The 19,686-nt window shown below is 42.9% G+C and overlaps 1 protein-coding gene across 2 annotated transcripts in view; it reads right to left on the bottom strand.

The window, feature by feature from the left end:
- The window catches only part of COBL (cordon-bleu WH2 repeat protein), a 329,526-nt gene that overhangs the window by 49,709 nt on the left and 260,131 nt on the right, over positions 1-19,686 (bottom strand). For both annotated transcript variants that reach the window (XM_075212632.1, XM_075212631.1), the window contains one exon: positions 1,828-2,104. In XM_075212632.1, the coding sequence (XP_075068733.1) occupies positions 1,828-2,104 (277 nt within the window). The remainder of the gene's footprint in view (positions 1-1,827; positions 2,105-19,686) is intronic.

Genomic DNA, 19,686 nt, shown 5'->3' with positions numbered 1-19,686 from the left:
CCACACAAAGACAAGTAGGTTATGTACATTGAATTCACAGAACAAATGCACAATTAATGCAGTGTACAAACACTAACAACCAAGTTATCCTGTTGTGGAACATTTTCTGCCTAGTCGGTTATAAAACAATTGATGAGTCAATCTCTTGATGCAAAACGACATCATGATGGCATTCTTTGTCTGAGAGGAACAGAACGTTGTGATGTTTTATGAACCTTCTATAACTCTTTAGCTTTCTTAAAACATTTTAAGAATACTAAGTCAATAATACATCAAGACAAACAATTAAGGGCTAGTGACAAATACTTGAGACAATATGATGTCATTGCATTTTAAAACACAAATTCTGCATAGTTAATCAACATGCAGGTTGTGAAATGAGAAAATTGCAGTTACTGGTGCGCAAAATATTTTTTTTCTTTTCAAAATGTATTCGTTTTCAAATGCTAAAATCATTAGATTTCAAATGATTTGAGCGTCACAAGCGACACAATGGACCTGTCGCGGAATTACAGTAAAGTCCCTGATAAGGATAAGTAACTCTGATATATCTCCATTAGCCAATTCACTAAAAAAACTTCTATAACTGAAAAATGTTGTAAATAACAATAACCGAAACTACTGACATAATATCATAGTCCACTTTGGGTGACACTTTCTCAAGCCCCTCTTGGTGTGACAATCATGGGAGTAGGTTTGAGTTTGAAATTAAAGCCAAGGTCTGGAATTTATTAGGGGCAGCAGAAAAGTAAATCTGTCAATAGATTATTTAAATTTAAAATTGTTCATAAAAGAAAGAGAGAATAGAGGACAGTCAGAGAAGTCGTCACAGTATTAAATTTAATGACGTGGATGTTGTGGACAGGTCCTCCTGAAGGAATATTGGGGTGATGGAGCTTATGGAAAAGAATATTGGATATTGGTAAGAAAATGAAACAGATTTACTGAAAAAAATGTTGTAAGATTTCTGATAAAGACAAGGTACATGTAAAATGTAACAAACAAACAAAAACACACAAAGTCCATAAAACAACTACAAAAAAAAACAGTTATATGTTGTTAAATAAAATAAATCCATTATCAACCAAGAGAAGCTTAACTATATATTAATCTGCTTGTTCGCCATTGAGTAAAGAAAAAATTGTATTGGCTGCTATGCCTTTTACCCCACTTTAATCTTTACCTGTTTCACTGTTCAGGTTTTGTACTGAACACTCTTTCCTATCGATAACTTAGGCCCAGATATAAAATGAGGTGCAAGAGTATAGCCTCTTTCCCTACCAGATAATGCTGTGAATCAGAAAACTTGGTCTGGAATTATCCCACCCCCATCAAGCCCATTATTTGGTCGGAGATCTGGAGTTATGGTTCAGTGTGTTTCCAGCGAGAGAAAGGAGCACCTGACTTACTTCATTTTGTAACTTCTGGTGGTCTGTACAATTTAAATAAAAAAAACGGGTCTACATTATGGAATTTTGTGGAGTCAAATAATGCACATATATAAACTAGAGACTATCTTGCTTCCAATTCAGGACCTTTTCAAAGCATTTTAAGAATACATAATAATAATAAAAAAACTGTCGCTCCTTCAAACTGACCTACTTACACACGATTTTTACAGGATTAGATGACATGTAAAATATATAAAACAGAAGGGTAAAATAAAAGTAGACAAGGGTTCTTGACTATACATATAAAAGAAAAGAAAGACCTTTGAAATGCTTAGTGCAGCAGAGTATGTAACAAAAAAAAAGGCCTTTAGGGAAATCTCTCAGCCCTTTAATAAAGCAATAATACTGAACATTTATAAAGTGTGCATGAAAGTACCTTGTATGTAGGCTCCATGAGTCCTCACTGTTAAAGGACTCAGCTCTGATAGGCTGCAGATTGGTTTTGTAAATCTCATTTGTTCCATTGCTCTTCTCCTGATTTGTGTATTTTTCTCTTCTTTTATTTCCATCATTATGCAAATCTAGAGAGACACTATCTGATGGAGAGCTCACAATGCCGTAATCATCCGTGTAGCTGTTTACAGATCCAGCATCATCAGCTGTCAAAGCTTCCTCCGATGAAACTCTGTTGCTGCGATTTAAGTGTTTCTCACCTGCAATTTAGTGATCAGAGGAACATGTTAGTGATATGAAATACCCCCAACAAAATCTTTAAAAGGCTCTAATAATATTGTAGAAATTATAAATGTGAAAAAGAAATCATTTTATAGAGACTTTTTCAAAATGTAGGTAGGTAAAATTTGGATTTTTATGGAAAAGTATATGTTAAAGCAGAACGCATTTACATGCTCATAGTCAGTTTATAACAACACGTGTTGTTCCACAGTGATTGATGAATTTACTCCTCCCCTAGGAATAATGGGTAAACTACTCTGCACTTCCCCTTTATACAGACCCTGCACATTGAACCACCATATTAACAGCATAAACGCAGAGCCATAAATCAAATTTGCAGTTAGTAATTTTACCCGTATTAGTTTCTGCGCTGTAGGATTTGGAGCATCCTTCTACCTCAACTAACATTTTGTTGTACACACCTTTATTTTCAAGTTACAGGACCTAATGGTACCAAATTTAGCCTAAAAAGGCAGCACGGTGGTTTAATGGTTAGCACTTCTGCCTCACAGCACCGGGGTCATGTGTTTGATTCCTTGGTCTTATCTGTGTTGAGTTTGGATGTTCTCCCCGTGTTTGCGTGGGTTTTCTCCGGTTGCTCCGGTTTCCTCCAACACTCCAAAAACTTACTAGTAGGTTAATTTGCTGCTATCAAAATGACCCTAGTCTCTCTCTCTCTCTCTCTCTGTATGTTAGGGAATTTAGACTATAAGCTCCAATGAAGCAGGGACTGAGGTGAGTTAGTTCTCTGTAGAGCGCTGCGGAATCAGTGGTGCTATATAAATAGCTAATCATGATGATGTTTGGAGAACCTGCCGTACTCTTCCCTAACAGACTCCAGACCATTTTATGCAAGTTGAGTTAGAAAGATTTTTTAGAAACACAAACATTCTCCCTTTGACGCATAGCAAAAAAGAAATCACAATTTAAGACGCAGTGCACAGTATTTAGGGGTAAAAGTGAGTTAAAGGAGTGGTCCAAATGTTAGTTGTAATATTATGAGGCGTTTTTGCCATTTTTTTAGATTTATTTTTTTCTTAAGTCAAACATTTTTTTAATTCTAGGCAAAATTTCTCCACAAATTACAATGAAAAGTTTGTTTCAAATTAACATGATGGGAGCAGCAGGCTCATAGGCTTTGGCTTGAAGAACAAATTAATTATTCAGTGTAAATTAGATATATAGTACCATATAAATAATGTATTTGTTCCCTACTTTCCCAGTCTTTTTCTCAAAGCATATCTTTAAATAAGAAGTTTCGGTCCTGGTTTGACCCAGTCAGTCAAATTACAAAGATCCAGTCATTTGGGTGTTGAGCCCAGCAAATCTATTATAGCCATATCATGCCCTATGCCCTATGGTAAGTGAGCACACACATGCTGATGTGGGTCAAACACAATTTAGATCACTTGTTTTATTAGACTGGTCTAATGGTTTTCGGCCCTGACATACACCGAGGTCCAGTTCAGGACCAGATTGGATTTTAATCCTTAACCCATTTCTTCTTCTTTATTAAGAAAACATATTTGCTAGTGCAGACAGGAGCACCGAGGGAGGGGCCGGACTATGTGGGAGAGAGTTACAGCACTGTCCAATAGCTTCCCATAGGCCCATTTGTTCACACACCCTATGCAGTATGCTGCAAACCTTTTTAGATGAAGCAGCCTTATCAGTGCAGTCACACACCCATTTACACTTTTGCAGATGTCGCACAAGAAGCCTGAGGGAGCTGGAATGAGCAGATTCTCCTTTGCCCAGGAAACCTCTCAGCAGCCTTGACTATAGTTAGCAATAAAACTAAAGTAACCTTGAAGTCTGTACTTTACTTGACATTAGATGGTCTTGCATTATTTTGTGAATATTGTCAGCAGCTTATTAGTACTAAAGGAGAACTAGTGAGTGGTATAATGTGGCATCCAAGGCCATATCAATAAAAACACAGTACATAGAGACTAAAAAAATAGATATTTACTCATAACTGGCAGAATTTCCATGTTTATATCCTTTCTATTTATTTTCTATCTACTCTATTTCTATTTATTTTCTATCTACTCTATTTCTGTTTATTTTCTATCTACTCTCTATTAGGGATGAGCGCGCTCGGATTTCTGAAATCCGAGCCCACCCGAACGTTGCGGATCCGAGTCGGATCCGAGACAGATCCGGGTATTGGCGCCAAATTCAAAAGTGAAACTGAGGCTCTGACTCATAATCCCGTTGTCGGATCTCGCGATACTCGGATCCTATAAATTCCCCGCTAGTCGCCGCCATCTTCACTCGGGCATTGATCAGGGTAGAGGGAGGGTGTGTTAGGTGGTCCTCTGTGCTGTTTAGTTCTGTGCTGTTTAGTTCTGTGCTGTTTAGTGCTGTGCTGTTTAGTGCTGTGCTGTGCTGTGCTGTGCTGTGTTCTGCAGTATCAGTCCAGTGGTGCTGTGTGCTGTGCTCTGTCCTTCTGAGGTCAGTGGTGCTGCTGGGTCCTGTGCTGTGTCCTGTTCAGTCCAGTGGTGCTGTGTCCTGTGCTCTGTGCTTCTAAGGGCATAGTTATTTCCCCAATATTCCCCTGTGTTTAAAAAAATAAAAAAAAGTTTTTTTTATAAAATACCAAAAACTACTTTAATATTTTTTAATTACCACAAAATTTTCACAACCAATCCTGCAGTATAAGCCCATTGGTACTGCAATATTACCAAGTTCACACATTCAGCAGTAAAAGTCCAGTGGTACTGCAATATTACAAAGTTTACACATTCTGCAGTATCAGTCCAGTGGTGCTGTGTCCTGTGCTCTGTCCTGCTGAGTTCCGTAGTGCTGCTGGGTCCTGTGCCGTGTCCTGTTCAGTCCAGTGGTGCTGTGTCCTGTGCTCTGTGCTTCTAAGGGCATAGTTATTTCCCCATTATTCCCAAGTTTGTAAAAAATAAAAAAAAAGTAAAAAAAAATAAAAAAATTAAAAAAAAAAAAAAATATATAATAATTATAACCAAATTTGCAAAACCAATCCAGCATTATAAGTCCATTGGTACTGCAATATTACCAAGTTCACACATTCAGCAGTAAAAGTCCAGTGGTACTGCAATATTACAAAGTTTACACATTCTGCAGTATCAGTCCAGTGGTGCTGTGTCCTGTGCTCTGTCCTGCTGAGTTCCGTAGTGCTGCTGGGTCCTGTGCCGTGTCCTGTTCAGTCCAGTGGTGCTGTGTCCTGTGCTCTGTGCTTCTAAGGGCATAGTTATTTCCCCATTATTCCCAAGTTTGTAAAAAATAAAAAAAAAGTAAAAAAAAATAAAAAATTAAAAAAAAAAAAAATATATATAATAATTATAACCAAATTTGCAAAACCAATCCAGCATTATAAGTCCATTGGTACTGCAATATTACCAAGTTCACACATTCAGCAGTAAAAGTCCAGTGGTACTGCAATATTACAAAGTTTACACATTCTGCAGTATCAGTCCAGTGGTGCTGTGTCCTGTGCTCTGTCCTGCTGAGTTCCGTAGTGCTGCTGGGTCCTGTGCCGTGTCCTGTTCAGTCCAGTGGTGCTGTGTCCTGTGCTCTGTGCTTCTAAGGGCATAGTTATTTCCCCATTATTCCCAAGTTTGTAAAAAATAAAAAAAAAGTAAAAAAAAATAAAAAATTTAAAAAAAAAAAAATATATATAATAATTATAACCAAATTTGCAAAACCAATCCAGCATTATAAGTCCATTGGTACTGCAATATTACCAAGTTCACACATTCTGCAGTATCTTGTGCTACATATAATGGAGACCAAAAATTTGGAGGATAAAGTAGGGAAAGATCAAGACCCACTTCCTCCTAATGCTGAAGCTGCTGCCACTAGTCATGACATAGACGATGAAATGCCATCAACGTCGTCTTCCAAGCCCGATGCCCAATCTCGTAGTACCGGGCATGTAAAATCCAAAAAGCCCAAGTTAAGAAAAAGTAGCAAAAAGAGAAACTTAAAATCATCTGAGGAGAAACGTAAAGTTGCCAATATGCCATTTACGACACGGAGTGGCAAGGAACGGCTTAGGCCCTGGCCCGTGTTCATGACTAGTGGTTCAGCTTCACCCACGGATCTTAGCCCTCCTCCTCCTCCCCCCCCCTACAAAAAATTGAAGAGAGTTATGCTGTCAGCAACAAAACAGCAAACAACTCTGCCTTCTAAAGAGAAATTATCACAAATCCCCAAGGCGAGTCCAAGCGTGTTGGTGGTTGTCAAGCCTGACCTTCCCATCACTGTACGGGAAGAGGTGGCTCGGGAGGAGGCTATTGATGATGTAGCTGGCGCTGTGGAGGAACTTGATGATGAGGATGGTGATGTGGTTATTGTAAATGAGGCACCAGGGGGGGAAACAGCTGATGTCCATGGGATGAAAAAGCCCATCGTCATGCCTGGTCAGAAGACCAAAAAATGCACCTCTTCGGTCTGGAGTTATTTTTATCCAAATCCAGACAACCAATGTATGGCAATATGTAGCTTATGTAAAGCTCAAATAAGCAGGGGTAAGGATCTTGCCCACCTAGGAACATCCTCCCTTATACGTCACCTGAATAACCTTCATAGTTCAGTGGTTAGTTCAGGAACTGGGGCTAGGACCCTCATCGGTACAGGGACACCTAAATCCCGTGGTCCAGTTGGATACACACCAGCAACACCCTCCTCGTCAACTTCCTCCACAATCTCCATCAGATTCAGTCCTGCAGCCCAAGTCACCAGCCAGACTGAGTCCTCCTCAATACGGGATTCATCCGAGGAATCCTGCAGCGGTACGCCTACTACTGCCACTGCTGCTGTTGCTGCTGTTAGTCGGTCATCTTCCCAGAGGGGAAGTCGTAAGACCGCTAAGTCTTTCACCAAACAATTGACCGTCCAACAGTCGTTTGCCATGACCACCAAATACGATAGTAGTCACCCTATTGCAAAGCGTATAACTGCGGCTGTAACTGCAATGTTGGTGTTAGACGTGCGCCCGGTGTCCGCCATCAGTGGAGTGGGATTTAGAGGGTTGATGGAGGTATTGTGTCCCCGGTACCAAATCCCCTCGAGATTCCACTTCACTAGGCAGGCGATACCAAAAATGTACAGAGAAGTACGATCAAGTGTCCTCAGTGCTCTTAAAAATGCGGTTGTACCCACTGTCCACTTAACCACGGACATGTGGACAAGTGGTTCTGGGCAAACGAAGGACTATATGACTGTGACAGCCCACTGGGTAGATGCATCCCCTTCCGCAGCAACAGCAACAGCTGCATCAGTAGCAGCATCTACAAAATGGCTGCTCATGCAAAGGCAGGCAACATTGTGCATTACAGGCTTTAATAAGAGGCACAACGCTGCCAACATATTAGAGAAAATGAGGGAAATTATCTCCCAGTGGCTTACCCCACTTAGACTCTCATGGGGATTTGTGGTGTCAGACAATGCCAGTAACATTGTGCGGGCATTAAATATGGGCAATTTCCAGCACGTCCCATGTTTTGCCCACACCATTAATTTGGTGGTGCAGCATTACCTCAAGAGTGACAGGGGTGTGCAGGAGATGCTTGCGGTGGCCCGCAAAATTGCTGGACACTTTCGGCATTCAGCCAGTGCCTACCGCAGACTAGAGGCACATCAGAAAAGCTTGAACCTGCCCTGCCATCACCTCAAACAAGAGGTTGTGACGCGCTGGAACTCCACCCTCTATATGCTGCAGAGGATGGAGGAGCAGCAAAAGGCCATTCAGGCCTACACAGCCACCTACGACATAGGCAAAGGAGTGGGGATGCGCCTGAGTCAAGCGCAGTGGAGACTGATTTCCGTGTTGTGCAAGGTTCTGCAGCCATTTGAACTTGCCACACGAGAAGTCAGTTCCGACACTGCCAGCTTGAGTCAGGTCATTCCCCTGATCAGGCTGTTGCAGAAGCAGCTGGAGAAAGTGAGGGAGGAGCTGGTAAGCCATTGCGATTACAGCAAGCATGTAGCTCTTGTGGATGTAGCCCTTCGTACGCTTTGCCAGGATCCGAGGGTGGTCACTCTTTTAAAGTCAGAGGAATACATTCTGGCCACCGTGCTCGATCCTCGGTTTAAAGCGTATGTTGTGTCTCTGTTTCCGGCGGACACAAATCTACAGCGGTGCAAAGACCTGCTGGTCAGGAGATTGTCCTCTGAAGAGGACCGTGACATGCCAACAGCTCCACCCTCATTTTCTTCCACATCTATGGCTGCGAGGAAAAAGCTCAGTTTTCCCAAAAGAGGCACTGGCGGGGATGCTGATAACATCTGGTCCGGACTGAAGGACCTGCCAACCATTGCAGACATGTCTACTCTCGCTGCATTGGATGCTGTCACAATAGAAAAAATTGTGGATGATTACTTTGCTGACACCATCCAAGTAGACATGTCAGACAGTCCATATTGTTACTGGCAGGAAAAAAAGGCAGTTTGGAAGCCCCTGTACAAACTGGCTCTATTTTACCTGAGTTGTCCCCCCTCCAGTGTGTACTCGGAAAGAGTTTTTAGTGCAGCGGGGAACCTGGTCAGTGAGCGGCGAAGGAGGTTGCTTCCTCACAACGTTGAAAAAATGATGTTTATAAAAATGAATAATCAATTCCTCAATGAAGTACAGCACTGCCCTCCAGATACTACAGAGGGACCTGTGGTTGTGGAGTCCAGCGGGGACGAATTGATAATGTGTGATGAGGAGGAAGTAGACACTGTAGGGGGAGAGGAATCAGAGGTTGAGGATGAGGACGACATCTTGCCTCAGTAGAGCCTGTTTAGTCTGTACAGGGAGAGATGAATAGCTTTTTTGGTGTGGGGGCCCAAACAAACCAATCATTTCAGTCAAAGTTGTTTGGTAGGCCCTGTCGCTGAAATGATTGGTTTGTTAAAGTGTGCATGTCCTATTTCAACAGCAGACCTCTCAACTGCAGCTCATCCCTCCTCTGCGGGGATAATGTCTCCTGTGCTCTGACACGTCACTCTGTGTACTCTCAGCCTCAGGATCTGACACTACAGCTACCATGCCTCTTGTAGCAGCCCTCACTCCAGGGCCTCTTCCATGTGCAGTGTCCCCCTCTCTCTTGGGTTCACTATAGTGGCATGGAGTTCTCCCCCTCATCCAGGGCACACATTCCTTGCCCTGGCTCAGTCACCACGCTCAGACTTCCAGGCAATGCTGGGGGAGCCTGGGAGCTTCCACCCCAGGTCCCCAGCTACAACTCTCCTCTCCTGTGTCTTCTCTCTCTTTCTGACACTTGAAAGATCGTGCCTTTAAATGAAAAAGTCAGTCTTGATTGCACGACTATGTGCAAGTGCAACAGGGACATTTTTTTGGGTTTACAAAGTCAAACAGTAACACTACGACCCTGTCTGTCTGGGGTCTGTCAATGACGAATTGTCTGGAGCATGTTTTGAGGAGGTATTGTGGCCCCGGTATCAAATTGGGTACCGGGGCCACCCCACTATGCAGTCCAGATACTTGTTTGGTGGAATTCTGACACGTGGAGGGTGTATTTATTTTATTGTGGCCCCGGTATCAAGTTGGGTACCGGGGCCACCCCACTACGCAGTCCAGATACTTGTTTGGTGGAATTCTGACACGTGGAGGGTGTATTTATTTTATTGTGGCCCCGGTATCAAGTTGGGTACCGGGGCCACCCCACTACGCAGTCCAGATACTTGTTTGGTGGAATTCTGACACGTGGAGGGTGTATTTATTTTATTGTGGCCCCGGTATCAAGTTGGGTACCGGGGCCACCCCACTACGCAGTCCAGATACTTGTTTGGTGGAATTCTGACACGTGGAGGGTGTATTTATTTTATTGTGGCCCCGGTATCAAGTTGGGTACCGGGGCCACCCCACTACGCAGTCCAGATACTTGTTTGGTGGAATTCTGACACGTGGAGGGTGTATTTATTTTATTGTGGCCCCGGTATCAAGTTGGGTACCGGGGCCACCCCACTACGCAGTCCAGATACTTGTTTGGTGGAATTCTGACACGTGGAGGGTGTATTTATTTTATTGTGGCCCCGGTATCAAGTTGGGTACCGGGGCCACCCCACTACGCAGTCCAGATACTTGTTTGGTGGAATTCTGACACGTGGAGGGTGTATTTATTTTATTGTGGCCCCGGTATCAAGTTGGGTACCGGGGCCACCCCACTACGCAGTCCAGATACTTGTTTGGTGGAATTCTGACACGTGGAGGGTGTATTTATTTTATTGTGGCCCCGGTATCAAGTTGGGTACCGGGGCCACCCCACTACGCAGTCCAGATACTTGTTTGGTGGAATTCTGACACGTGGAGGGTGTATTTATTTTATTGTGGCCCCGGTATCAAGTTGGGTACCGGGGCCACCCCACTACGCAGTCCAGATACTTGTTTGGTGGAATTCTGACACGTGGAGGGTGTATTTATTTTATTGTGGCCCCGGTATCAAGTTGGGTACCGGGGCCACCCCACTACGCAGTCCAGATACTTGTTTGGTGGAATTCTGACACGTGGAGGGTGTATTTATTTTATTGTGGCCCCGGTATCAAGTTGGGTACCGGGGCCACCCCACTACGCAGTCCAGATACTTGTTTGGTGGAATTCTGACACGTGGAGGGTGTATTTATTTTATTGTGGCCCCGGTATCAAGTTGGGTACCGGGGCCACCCCACTACGCAGTCCAGATACTTGTTTGGTGGAATTCTGACACGTGGAGGGTGTATTTATTTTATTGTGGCCCCGGTACCAAATTGTGTACCGGGGCCACCACACTACGCAGTCAAGATAGATAGATGCGTATCATAGATAAAGTACATTCAGTGGTGTGGGGCAAATTGAAAAATATTCAAAATGCACTGACATTATCAAAAACAAGAGGTTGTCACATGCTAAAACTCCAACATGTATATGATGGAGAGGATGGAGGAGCAGCCGTATGTGTAGTGTAATGCAGACCTGTTGAAGGTTTTTTATATATTTTATTGTGGTGCCCAGTGCCCACTCCTCTACGCAGTCCAGGTACATTTATTGGTGCGAATCAAACAAGTTGATGGTTTTCTTATTATATATATTGTGGTGACCCACTCCTCTACGCAGTCCAGGTACATTTATTGGTGCGAATCAAACAAGTTGATGGTTTTCTTATTATATATATTGTGGTGACCCACTCCTCTACGCAGTCCAGGTACATTTATTGGTGCGATTCATAAAAGTTCAGGGTTTTTAAGATATTGTGGTGACCCACTCCTCTACGCAGTCCAGGTACATTTATTGGTGCGATTCATAAAAGTTCAGGGTTTTTAATATATTGTGGTGACCCACTCCTCTACGCAGTCCAGGTACATTTATTGGTGCGAATCAAACAAGTTGATGGTTTTCTTATTATATATATTGTGGTGACCCACTCCTCTACGCAGTCCAGGTACATTTATTGGTGCGATTCATAAAAGTTCAGGGTTTTTAAGATATTGTGGTGACCCACTCCTCTACGCAGTCCAGGTACATTTATTGGTGCGAATCAAACAAGTTGATGGTTTTCTTATTATATATATTGTGGTGACCCACTCCTCTACGCAGTCCAGGTACATTTATTGGTGCGATTCATAAAAGTTCAGGGTTTTTAATATATTGTGGTGACCCACTCCTCTACGCAGTCCAGGTACAATTATTGGTGCGAATCATAAAAGTTCAGGGTTTTTAATATATATTGTGGTGACCCACTCCTCTACGCAGTCCAGAAAGATACCTTGTTGCAACGTTTTGGACTAATAACTATATTGTGAGGTGTTCAGAATACACTGTAAATTAGTGGAAATGCTTGTTATTGAATGTTATTGAGGTTAATAATAGCCTAGGAGTGAAAATAAGCCCAAAAACTTGATTTTTAAACTTTTTATGTTTTTTTCAAAAAAAATCCGAATCCAATACCTTAAATCCGAACCGAGACCTTTCGTCAAGTGTTTTGCGAGACAAATCCGAACCTCAAAAATAACGAAAATCCGGATCCAAAACACAAAACACGAGACCTCAAAAGTCGCCGGTGCACATCCCTACTCTCTATATATGTACACCTCAGAAATGATTTCTTGTTACCAGCTTAACTGCTAATTGACCTTCTGTCATAATGAAATGGTGGATAGCAGCCATTTTGAATGGATTATATTTTTCTGAGTAGCCATGAAGGCATGGTACATGACAGTCAGTGAGTACAAGGTTACAGATACTCAGATAACATGGATGTACTGCTTTTCTAATTCATTTCATACATTTATTTTTGTCATACAGAGACAACCTGAAGTGATCTAAAATATGTATATGTTGCAAAAAGATAAATAAAATAAGACTGATATATTGCCTGCAATGCTAAATCTTTCTCAGACAAACAGAAATAAACACTCTTTTTATTATACCTCTGAAATGTATTACAACATGTGCATTGTGAAATCAAACTCTTTCTTTAGGCCATGGTTTTGGCCTGTACATATTTATTTAGTTATATATGTGTTGCAATGTGTGTAAGCTTTTCATATGTCAAAGAAGTTTGAACGTAGCTCAACCTCACAGAAACAAGAATATGAAAAGTGAATTGTTCATACACAGTTATTTCAGCCAACAAACAAATGTTGAGGACTACCAGGGGGAATTTAAAACATCTGTATAATGACTAAGCAGATATTTTCTTGGGTGAAAAACATATGGTCATGATGAGCACAAATATGTAAAGGCAATATCATAATTGATGTAAATAATATCATAGGCTTTAAATGGAGTTTGAGATTCCACTAACAAAGTCAGAATAATCAGCAGAGATTACGCAATTCCTTTTGGCAGCAAAATTCTTAGCTGACAGCAGAACCAATGAAAATTATTGAGTTACAAATCACTCCTACAGCTGTAAAGGCTGACAGACATTGATATTAATGGCTGAGAACATTAAACAATTTCCATTGTGACTCTGATTGTAAGAAAAGTTTATTACATTGGGGTCATTTCAGATCATTTTTAATGTCATTGTGCCAGGCTGAGAACAGTGTGCATTAATTTAGTAAATTAAAGACTTCAATTGGTCAAAGTGTGAGGAAATACCATGTTATGTTAATGACTGTAAGACACAAGGCAATCAAAGGTCATTGTCCACTGGGGGTCATAAAAAATGCTGAAGTAGACAGTAATAATAGCAAACTATGCATGTTGTATATATTGCAATGGTGCATTTTAAACAAAATTTACTGGCAGGAGCTTCTTTCATGCATTAACAGCATAGCTCATTTTTACATTTAGTTGTATATTTAAAGGCTAACACATAAACACACAATCCCTTACATGCATTACATTGAACCATGTAATATCCCTTTCCAAGTACATCTGCTCTTTGGAAGATGGTCACCTTCTAACACCATTTTTTTGATTGAAGCTTAAGGTGCACCAATCACCCAATGCTGTGACCAGGCAGTGCTGGGGGCTTGGGTCTTTGGACCCTTCCCAAAAGTGAAAGGGCCCTGTTCCTCCCCATCCCCCAGAGACAGAAGGCCTCTTAGGAGGCCAGGGTCTTCAGGCCCACTGCCTTAAGGCTCAGGAAATGAAACTGGGTCTTCAGTCTCCCCACCACCCAAAAGGAAGGAGCCGTGGTAAACTTGGGGAGAGGGCTACCCCTGAGTCTTAGACAAACCCCTTAATATTTATGACAAAAACAAATGAAAAACATCCAAAAAGGTGCTTAGTGCTGTGTTTAATAATAGTGTCTAAAGGCCACACCCTTATGGCGGGTGGATATAAAAAATAAATAAATATTTTTTCTTAAGGCGTGGGCAAACAACAAAAAGTGGTATCAGGTGCTTGTGCCTTACTCTGTGCAAAAGTGTTAAGGGCTGGAGACATACTACCAGTGGCACATACAGCACCTCAGGCTCCTAAACACACTAGCTTTTTGGCCTCAAATCAACTTACCCTGTCCACTCTTTAGAGGGCCAGTTCTCCCTCTGGAATATGACAGAATTACACTCGATCTTAGCCAAAAGGCATTCCACCAGCTGACCTTTAGTAAGAGGACAACATCATTTGAATTCATCATTAAGCCTCAGACTAACAAACCATGAACTTGTCTGTAAATAAGTAGTCAGCCCTTTTCCCATGTTTACAACTGATATAATTTCCTTTATCAAATATAGCAAAATTGGTGTGCTCCAAAAATATATTCAGTGACAGCTAAAACCATGTTGACCAAATCTCAAGGGATATTTTAAGGAAGGCAGCAGATAGCAGTGCCTGCAGGGGTGGTGCAGGGGGCAGAATTAGATAGGTTGGTGAGACAGCATTGGAACACCTATTTAGTGTCTTCAATACTCAATGTAAAGTACATGAAAAATTATGTAAAGGCTACTGCCATAACACAATGCTGCCATGTCATAACACAAATAAAGAGCCTCCTCCGTAAGTAACCATACGGTAGGGAATGACAGGTGCAGCATGGGATCATTTCTAAGTGTAATGTACTACATTTTAGGTATTGTGCTCCATATTACCCCTTATTTGAAAAACCTAGGTATTTATTAGATAAACCAGATTTCTATTACTTGCACGTTGTATCATATTTCTGAGTAGAGGTATACCTTTTTTCTAGCAGATAATGGGGATATATTTACCAAAAACTGCGGGTTTGAAAAAGTGGAGATGTTGCCTATAGCAACCAATCAGATTCTAGCTGTCATTTAGTAGATTGTACTAAATAAACGATAACTAGAATCTGATTGGTTGCTATAGGCAACATCTCCACTTTTTCAAACTTGCAGTTTAGTAAATATCCCCCCTGATGTCTAAATGGATAAAGAAGTGCACACAAAACAATGTCTAGTGTACAGTAGTGTTGTGTGTTCCAGGGGCTTAACTAGCGTGTTCCAAGGCCCAATAGCAACAGTTTGAAAGAGCCCTGACATGCCAGTATATGTCCCCCAGTAATTATTTCCCAACCTGGAGGCCTCTGATCTTCATCATCATCGTCATTTATTTATATCATACTTGCCAACTCTCCCTGAATGTCAGGGAGACTCCCTGAAATAGGGGTGATCTCCCTCACTCCCTGAAGAGTCTGGCATTCTCCCTGATGCTGAGCCAGTACAAGATGTTGTTGGCTTCACCATCTGTGGCATGATGACACAGTTCAGAAATTGTGTCCTATGTCCATGTATTGATGCCTATGGAGGTGGCCATTTTCATGGAGACCAAGATTTAATCAAAGACTGACAGATAAGACAACATGACTTCAGTAATGGAGACAGAAATGTAAAAGACACTTCAGTCTCTAGAGATTCATTAGCTGCTTTTCTTTAATGCATAGTTGCTCACTCTCCCAGAATGTCCGGGAGACTCCCGCATTTCTAGGAGACCTCCCGGGAGAGCAGGGCAACCTCCCGGTTCTCGCCCCCACACTAGATAAGTGGCGGGGGCAGGGCTTAATGATGCAAATATCACGTCATCTTAGCCCCACCTCCTGCTGTAATTGGCCAAAATTGTGACAAGCGTTTAGGGGGCGGGCCAAAATTATGCAATTCATTAATCCCCGCCCCTGCACGCCCACCTCCCCCGGGATCTCCCTGAGGCCAACAAGGAAAAGTTGGCAAGTATGATTTATATAGAGCCACTAAATCTGCAGCGCTGTACAGAGAACTAACTCACATCAGTCCCTGCCCCATTGGAGCTTACAGTCTAAATTCCTGAACACGCACACAGACAGAAACACAGGCTAGGGTCAATTTGATAGCAGCCAATTAATCTACTAGTATGCTTTTGGAGTGTGGGAGGAAACCAGAGTACCCGGAGGAAACCCACGCAAGAATGGGGAGAACATACACACTCCACACAGATAAGGCCATGGTTGGGAATCAAACTCATGACCCCAGTGCTGAGAGTCAGAAGTGCTAACCACTAAGCCACCATGATCTGCTCTTTTGATCAAGCAATGTAAACAATATCTATTACTTTGTGCTACTCATTGGCTTAGTTATTTCTCTTTCTGCTTTAGAGAACTGCTGCTAGAACGTTGGCTGTTTTGCAGGAATTGAGTTCTTCATATCACACCACAAGTTTACAATTGGATTGATTCAGGACTTTCCAAAATGTGAAATTTCTTCCCCACTTCAAACATCCTGGTTAAGTGTATGTAGGATTGTTATTGTTCTGCATATTCTTTTATGTTTCTGTTCATTGAGGGATACTCCGATATTCTGGAAACTTTGCTGGTACAAAAATGATTGTCATGCATTTTGATTTTGCTTATACATGCAAAAAGCCTTTATTATTCCAATAGCCTTTTGAAACATGCAGGTGGTCTTTGACAAACTGAGATGTGAGCAAACTTTGCCAGAGTGCAATGGTTTCTACCTTGTGTCCCCTTCTTGTGGATTTGTGAACACTTTGCCGGTTCACACATGTACAATGGAACTAGAAGCCCTGACTCATTAAAAAAAAAAAGTCTTAAAAAATGTTTAAAATGGCTTAAAAAAAAAATGCAGTCATTTTTGTTTAACTAAATAAAACATTTTTTAGATGGGTTATCCCTGTTATAGGTATAGGAGGATTGCAGCAATATATTTACCACCGCAATTATTTTTTATATAGGGAGAAAACCAGCAACACTCATCTCCAGTGGTAATCACTCAATAGATTCTGAGAAGTCATCAGAATTGGTGTTTCTCACTTTAGTAAACAGACCCCTTACAGACAGAAATAGCCCACCTCTAGTTTAGAGTAACCAAAATGATACATTTGTTGTGTAACTATAGAAGGGCTGGAAACTGTTCAACTATTATGCCACATTACATACATTTAAATTAAATGTTGTTATTTATCACTATTTATGCTATTAAAATACATGTAAACGGGGGTGTCACTAGAAACCATTGTTAGTAGTGTCATCATTCTCATTATCCTGCTGTTATTAGTCATTGCTAGTGTTCCAAATCTCAGAATGCATTTTGCTTTATCCACATGCACATAAATAACGCAGGTAAACGCAAAGTGGAAGCGTAAAGCGAGCTCCAAATTCTAGTAATGCTTTTGTGTTTGACATACCTTCTTACTAGTCCGGTTGTACCTGGCCTAAGAACTGTAATAGAGGACACCTTGTAGAAAGATACAACATCCAACAAAATTAATCCAAAGTTGTTCTTGAAGGAGAAGTAGACATAGTTTCTGCTTTCTGTTGTTCTTCTGCAATGTGTGTCCCAATTCTGAGATACTGCTTAAGATTTCTTAGGCTACATGTCTACTTTTGTTATGAAAGTATGTTATTTACTTATTTGCTTACTTTTCAGCTCTTCATATGTACACTATATGGACAAAAGTATTCAGACGCTTAACCATTACACCAACAGGGACTGTGATGACATTGTATTCAAATATATATACATTACTATAGAGTTGGTCCCCCTTTTTAACAGCTTCTATTCTTCTTGGAAGGCTTTCCACAAGATGTTGGAGTGTTTCTGTGGAAATTTATGTCCATTCATTCTGTAGAGCATTTATGAGATCAGGCACTGATGTTGGATGAAAAGGCCTCGCTCGCAATCTCCATTCCAGTTCATCCCAAAGGTGTTCAATGGGGATGAGGTCAAATCTCTGTGTGGGCCAGTCAAGTTCATCCACACTGAACTTATCAAAGCATGTTTTGGTAGTCCTTGCTTTGTGCAAACTGTTGCCACAAAGTTGGAAGCATTACACTGTCCAAAATAACTTGGTATGCTGAAGCATTAAGATTGCCCTTCACTGGAGATAAGGGGCCTAGCCCAAACCCTGAAAAACAGCCCCATACCATTATCCCTCCTCCACCAAACTGCACAGTTGGCATAATGCAGTCAGGCAGGTAATGTTCTCCCAGCTTCCGCCAAACCCAGACTCACCCATCTGACTGCCAAACAGAGAAGTGAGATTCGCCCCTCCACAGAACACGTTTCCACTGCTCCACAGTTCAGTGTCTGTGTGCTTTACACCCCTCCAACCGATGCTTGGCATTGATCTTGTGATGTAAGGCTTGCATGCAGCTGCTCGGTCATAGAAACCCATTTCATAAAGCTCCAGCCGCAAAGTTTTTGTGCTTATATTAATGCCAGTTGAAGTTCGGAACTCTTTAGCTATGGAATCAGCAGAGCGTTGTCGACTTTTACGCACGATGTGCCTTAGTAGTCGTTGAACCCACTCTGTGATTTTACGTTGTCTTCTATTTCACGGCTGAGTTGCTGTTGTTCCTAAACGGTTCCACTAATAATATCACTTGCAGTTAATGGGTGGAATATCCAGTAGTGATGAAATTTCATGAACCGTCTTATTGCAAAGGTGGCATCCTATCACAGTACCATGCTTGAAGTCACTGAGCTCTTCAGAACAACCCATTTTGTATCACACATGTTTGCAAATGGAGACTGTATGGCTAGGTGCCTGATTTTATACACCTCTGCCAACGGGTCTGATTGAAACACCTCAATTTAATAATTAAGAGGGGGGTGGAAGGAAGGGCGGAAGATGGTGAGGGTTTATTGATTGTGTGGAATGGAAGGAAAATGGTGAGGAAGGAAGAAAAGGAATAGGAGGGTGGGGGTATGAAATGAGGATGTGGGCAGGGCCGGACTGGCCATCTGGCAAATGCCAGAAGGGCCGATGGCTGGATGGGCCGGCCCGACTCCTCCCGTCTTCTTGGTGGCTGGTTCCTCCCCAGGAACCAGTCACCTCTGGTGCGCGCTCCTCAGCTCCCTCCCCCGTTATGCTGTGCACTGGTGAGTTTCCTGTTTTTTTGTTTTTTTTTGTTTTTTTTTACTGAAGGGGGGGTGCCCGCCATTTTCGGGGGGGGGGGGTCGGGGGGGTGTCGCGATTTTCGGGGGGGGGGGGGTTGCGTGGGTGCCCTCATTCTCACGCGGCGGGGTCAAGAGTGTGGAACGGCCATGGGGTGCTGGGAAAGAGGGTGAGATAGCCAGGGGGTGCTGGGAGAGGAGGTGAGAGCCAGGGGGTGCTAGGAGAGGGGGTGAGAGCCATGGGGTGATGGGAAAGAGGGTGAGATAGCCGGGGGGTGCTGGGAGAGGGGGTGAGAGCCAGGGGGTGCTGGGAGAGGGGGTGAGAGAGCCGAAGGGGGTGCTGGGAAAGGGGGTGAGAGAGCCAAAGGGGAAGAGGTGCTGTGAGAGGGGGTGAGAGAGCCAGGGGGTGCTAGTAGAAGGGTTAGAGAGCCAGGGGGTGCTGGGAGAGGGGGTGAGAGCCAGGGGGTGCTGGGAGAGGGGGTGAGAGAGCCAAAGGGGAAGGGGGTGCTGGGAGAGGGGGTGAGAGAGCCAAAGGGGAAGGGGGTGCTGGGAGAGGGGGTGAGAGAGCCAGGGGGTGCTGGGAGAGGGGGTGAGAGCCAGGGGGTGCTGGGAGAGGGGGTGAGAGCCATGGTGTGCTGGGAAAGCGGGTGAGATAGCCAGGGGGTGCTGGGAGAGGGGGTGAGAGCCAGGGGGTGCTGGGAGAGGGTGATAAGAGAGCCGAAGGGGGTGCTGGGAAAGGGGGTGAGAGAGCCGAAGGGGAAGAGGTGCTGTGGGAGGGATGAGAGAGCCAGGGGGTGCTGGGAGA

This window comes from Mixophyes fleayi, chromosome 5 (genome assembly GCF_038048845.1).
Source record: "Mixophyes fleayi isolate aMixFle1 chromosome 5, aMixFle1.hap1, whole genome shotgun sequence".
In the NCBI taxonomy this organism is placed as follows: Eukaryota; Metazoa; Chordata; class Amphibia; order Anura; family Limnodynastidae; genus Mixophyes; species Mixophyes fleayi.
Note: the sequence above shows the minus strand (reverse complement) of the source record. Positions and strands in the feature narration are given on the sequence as shown.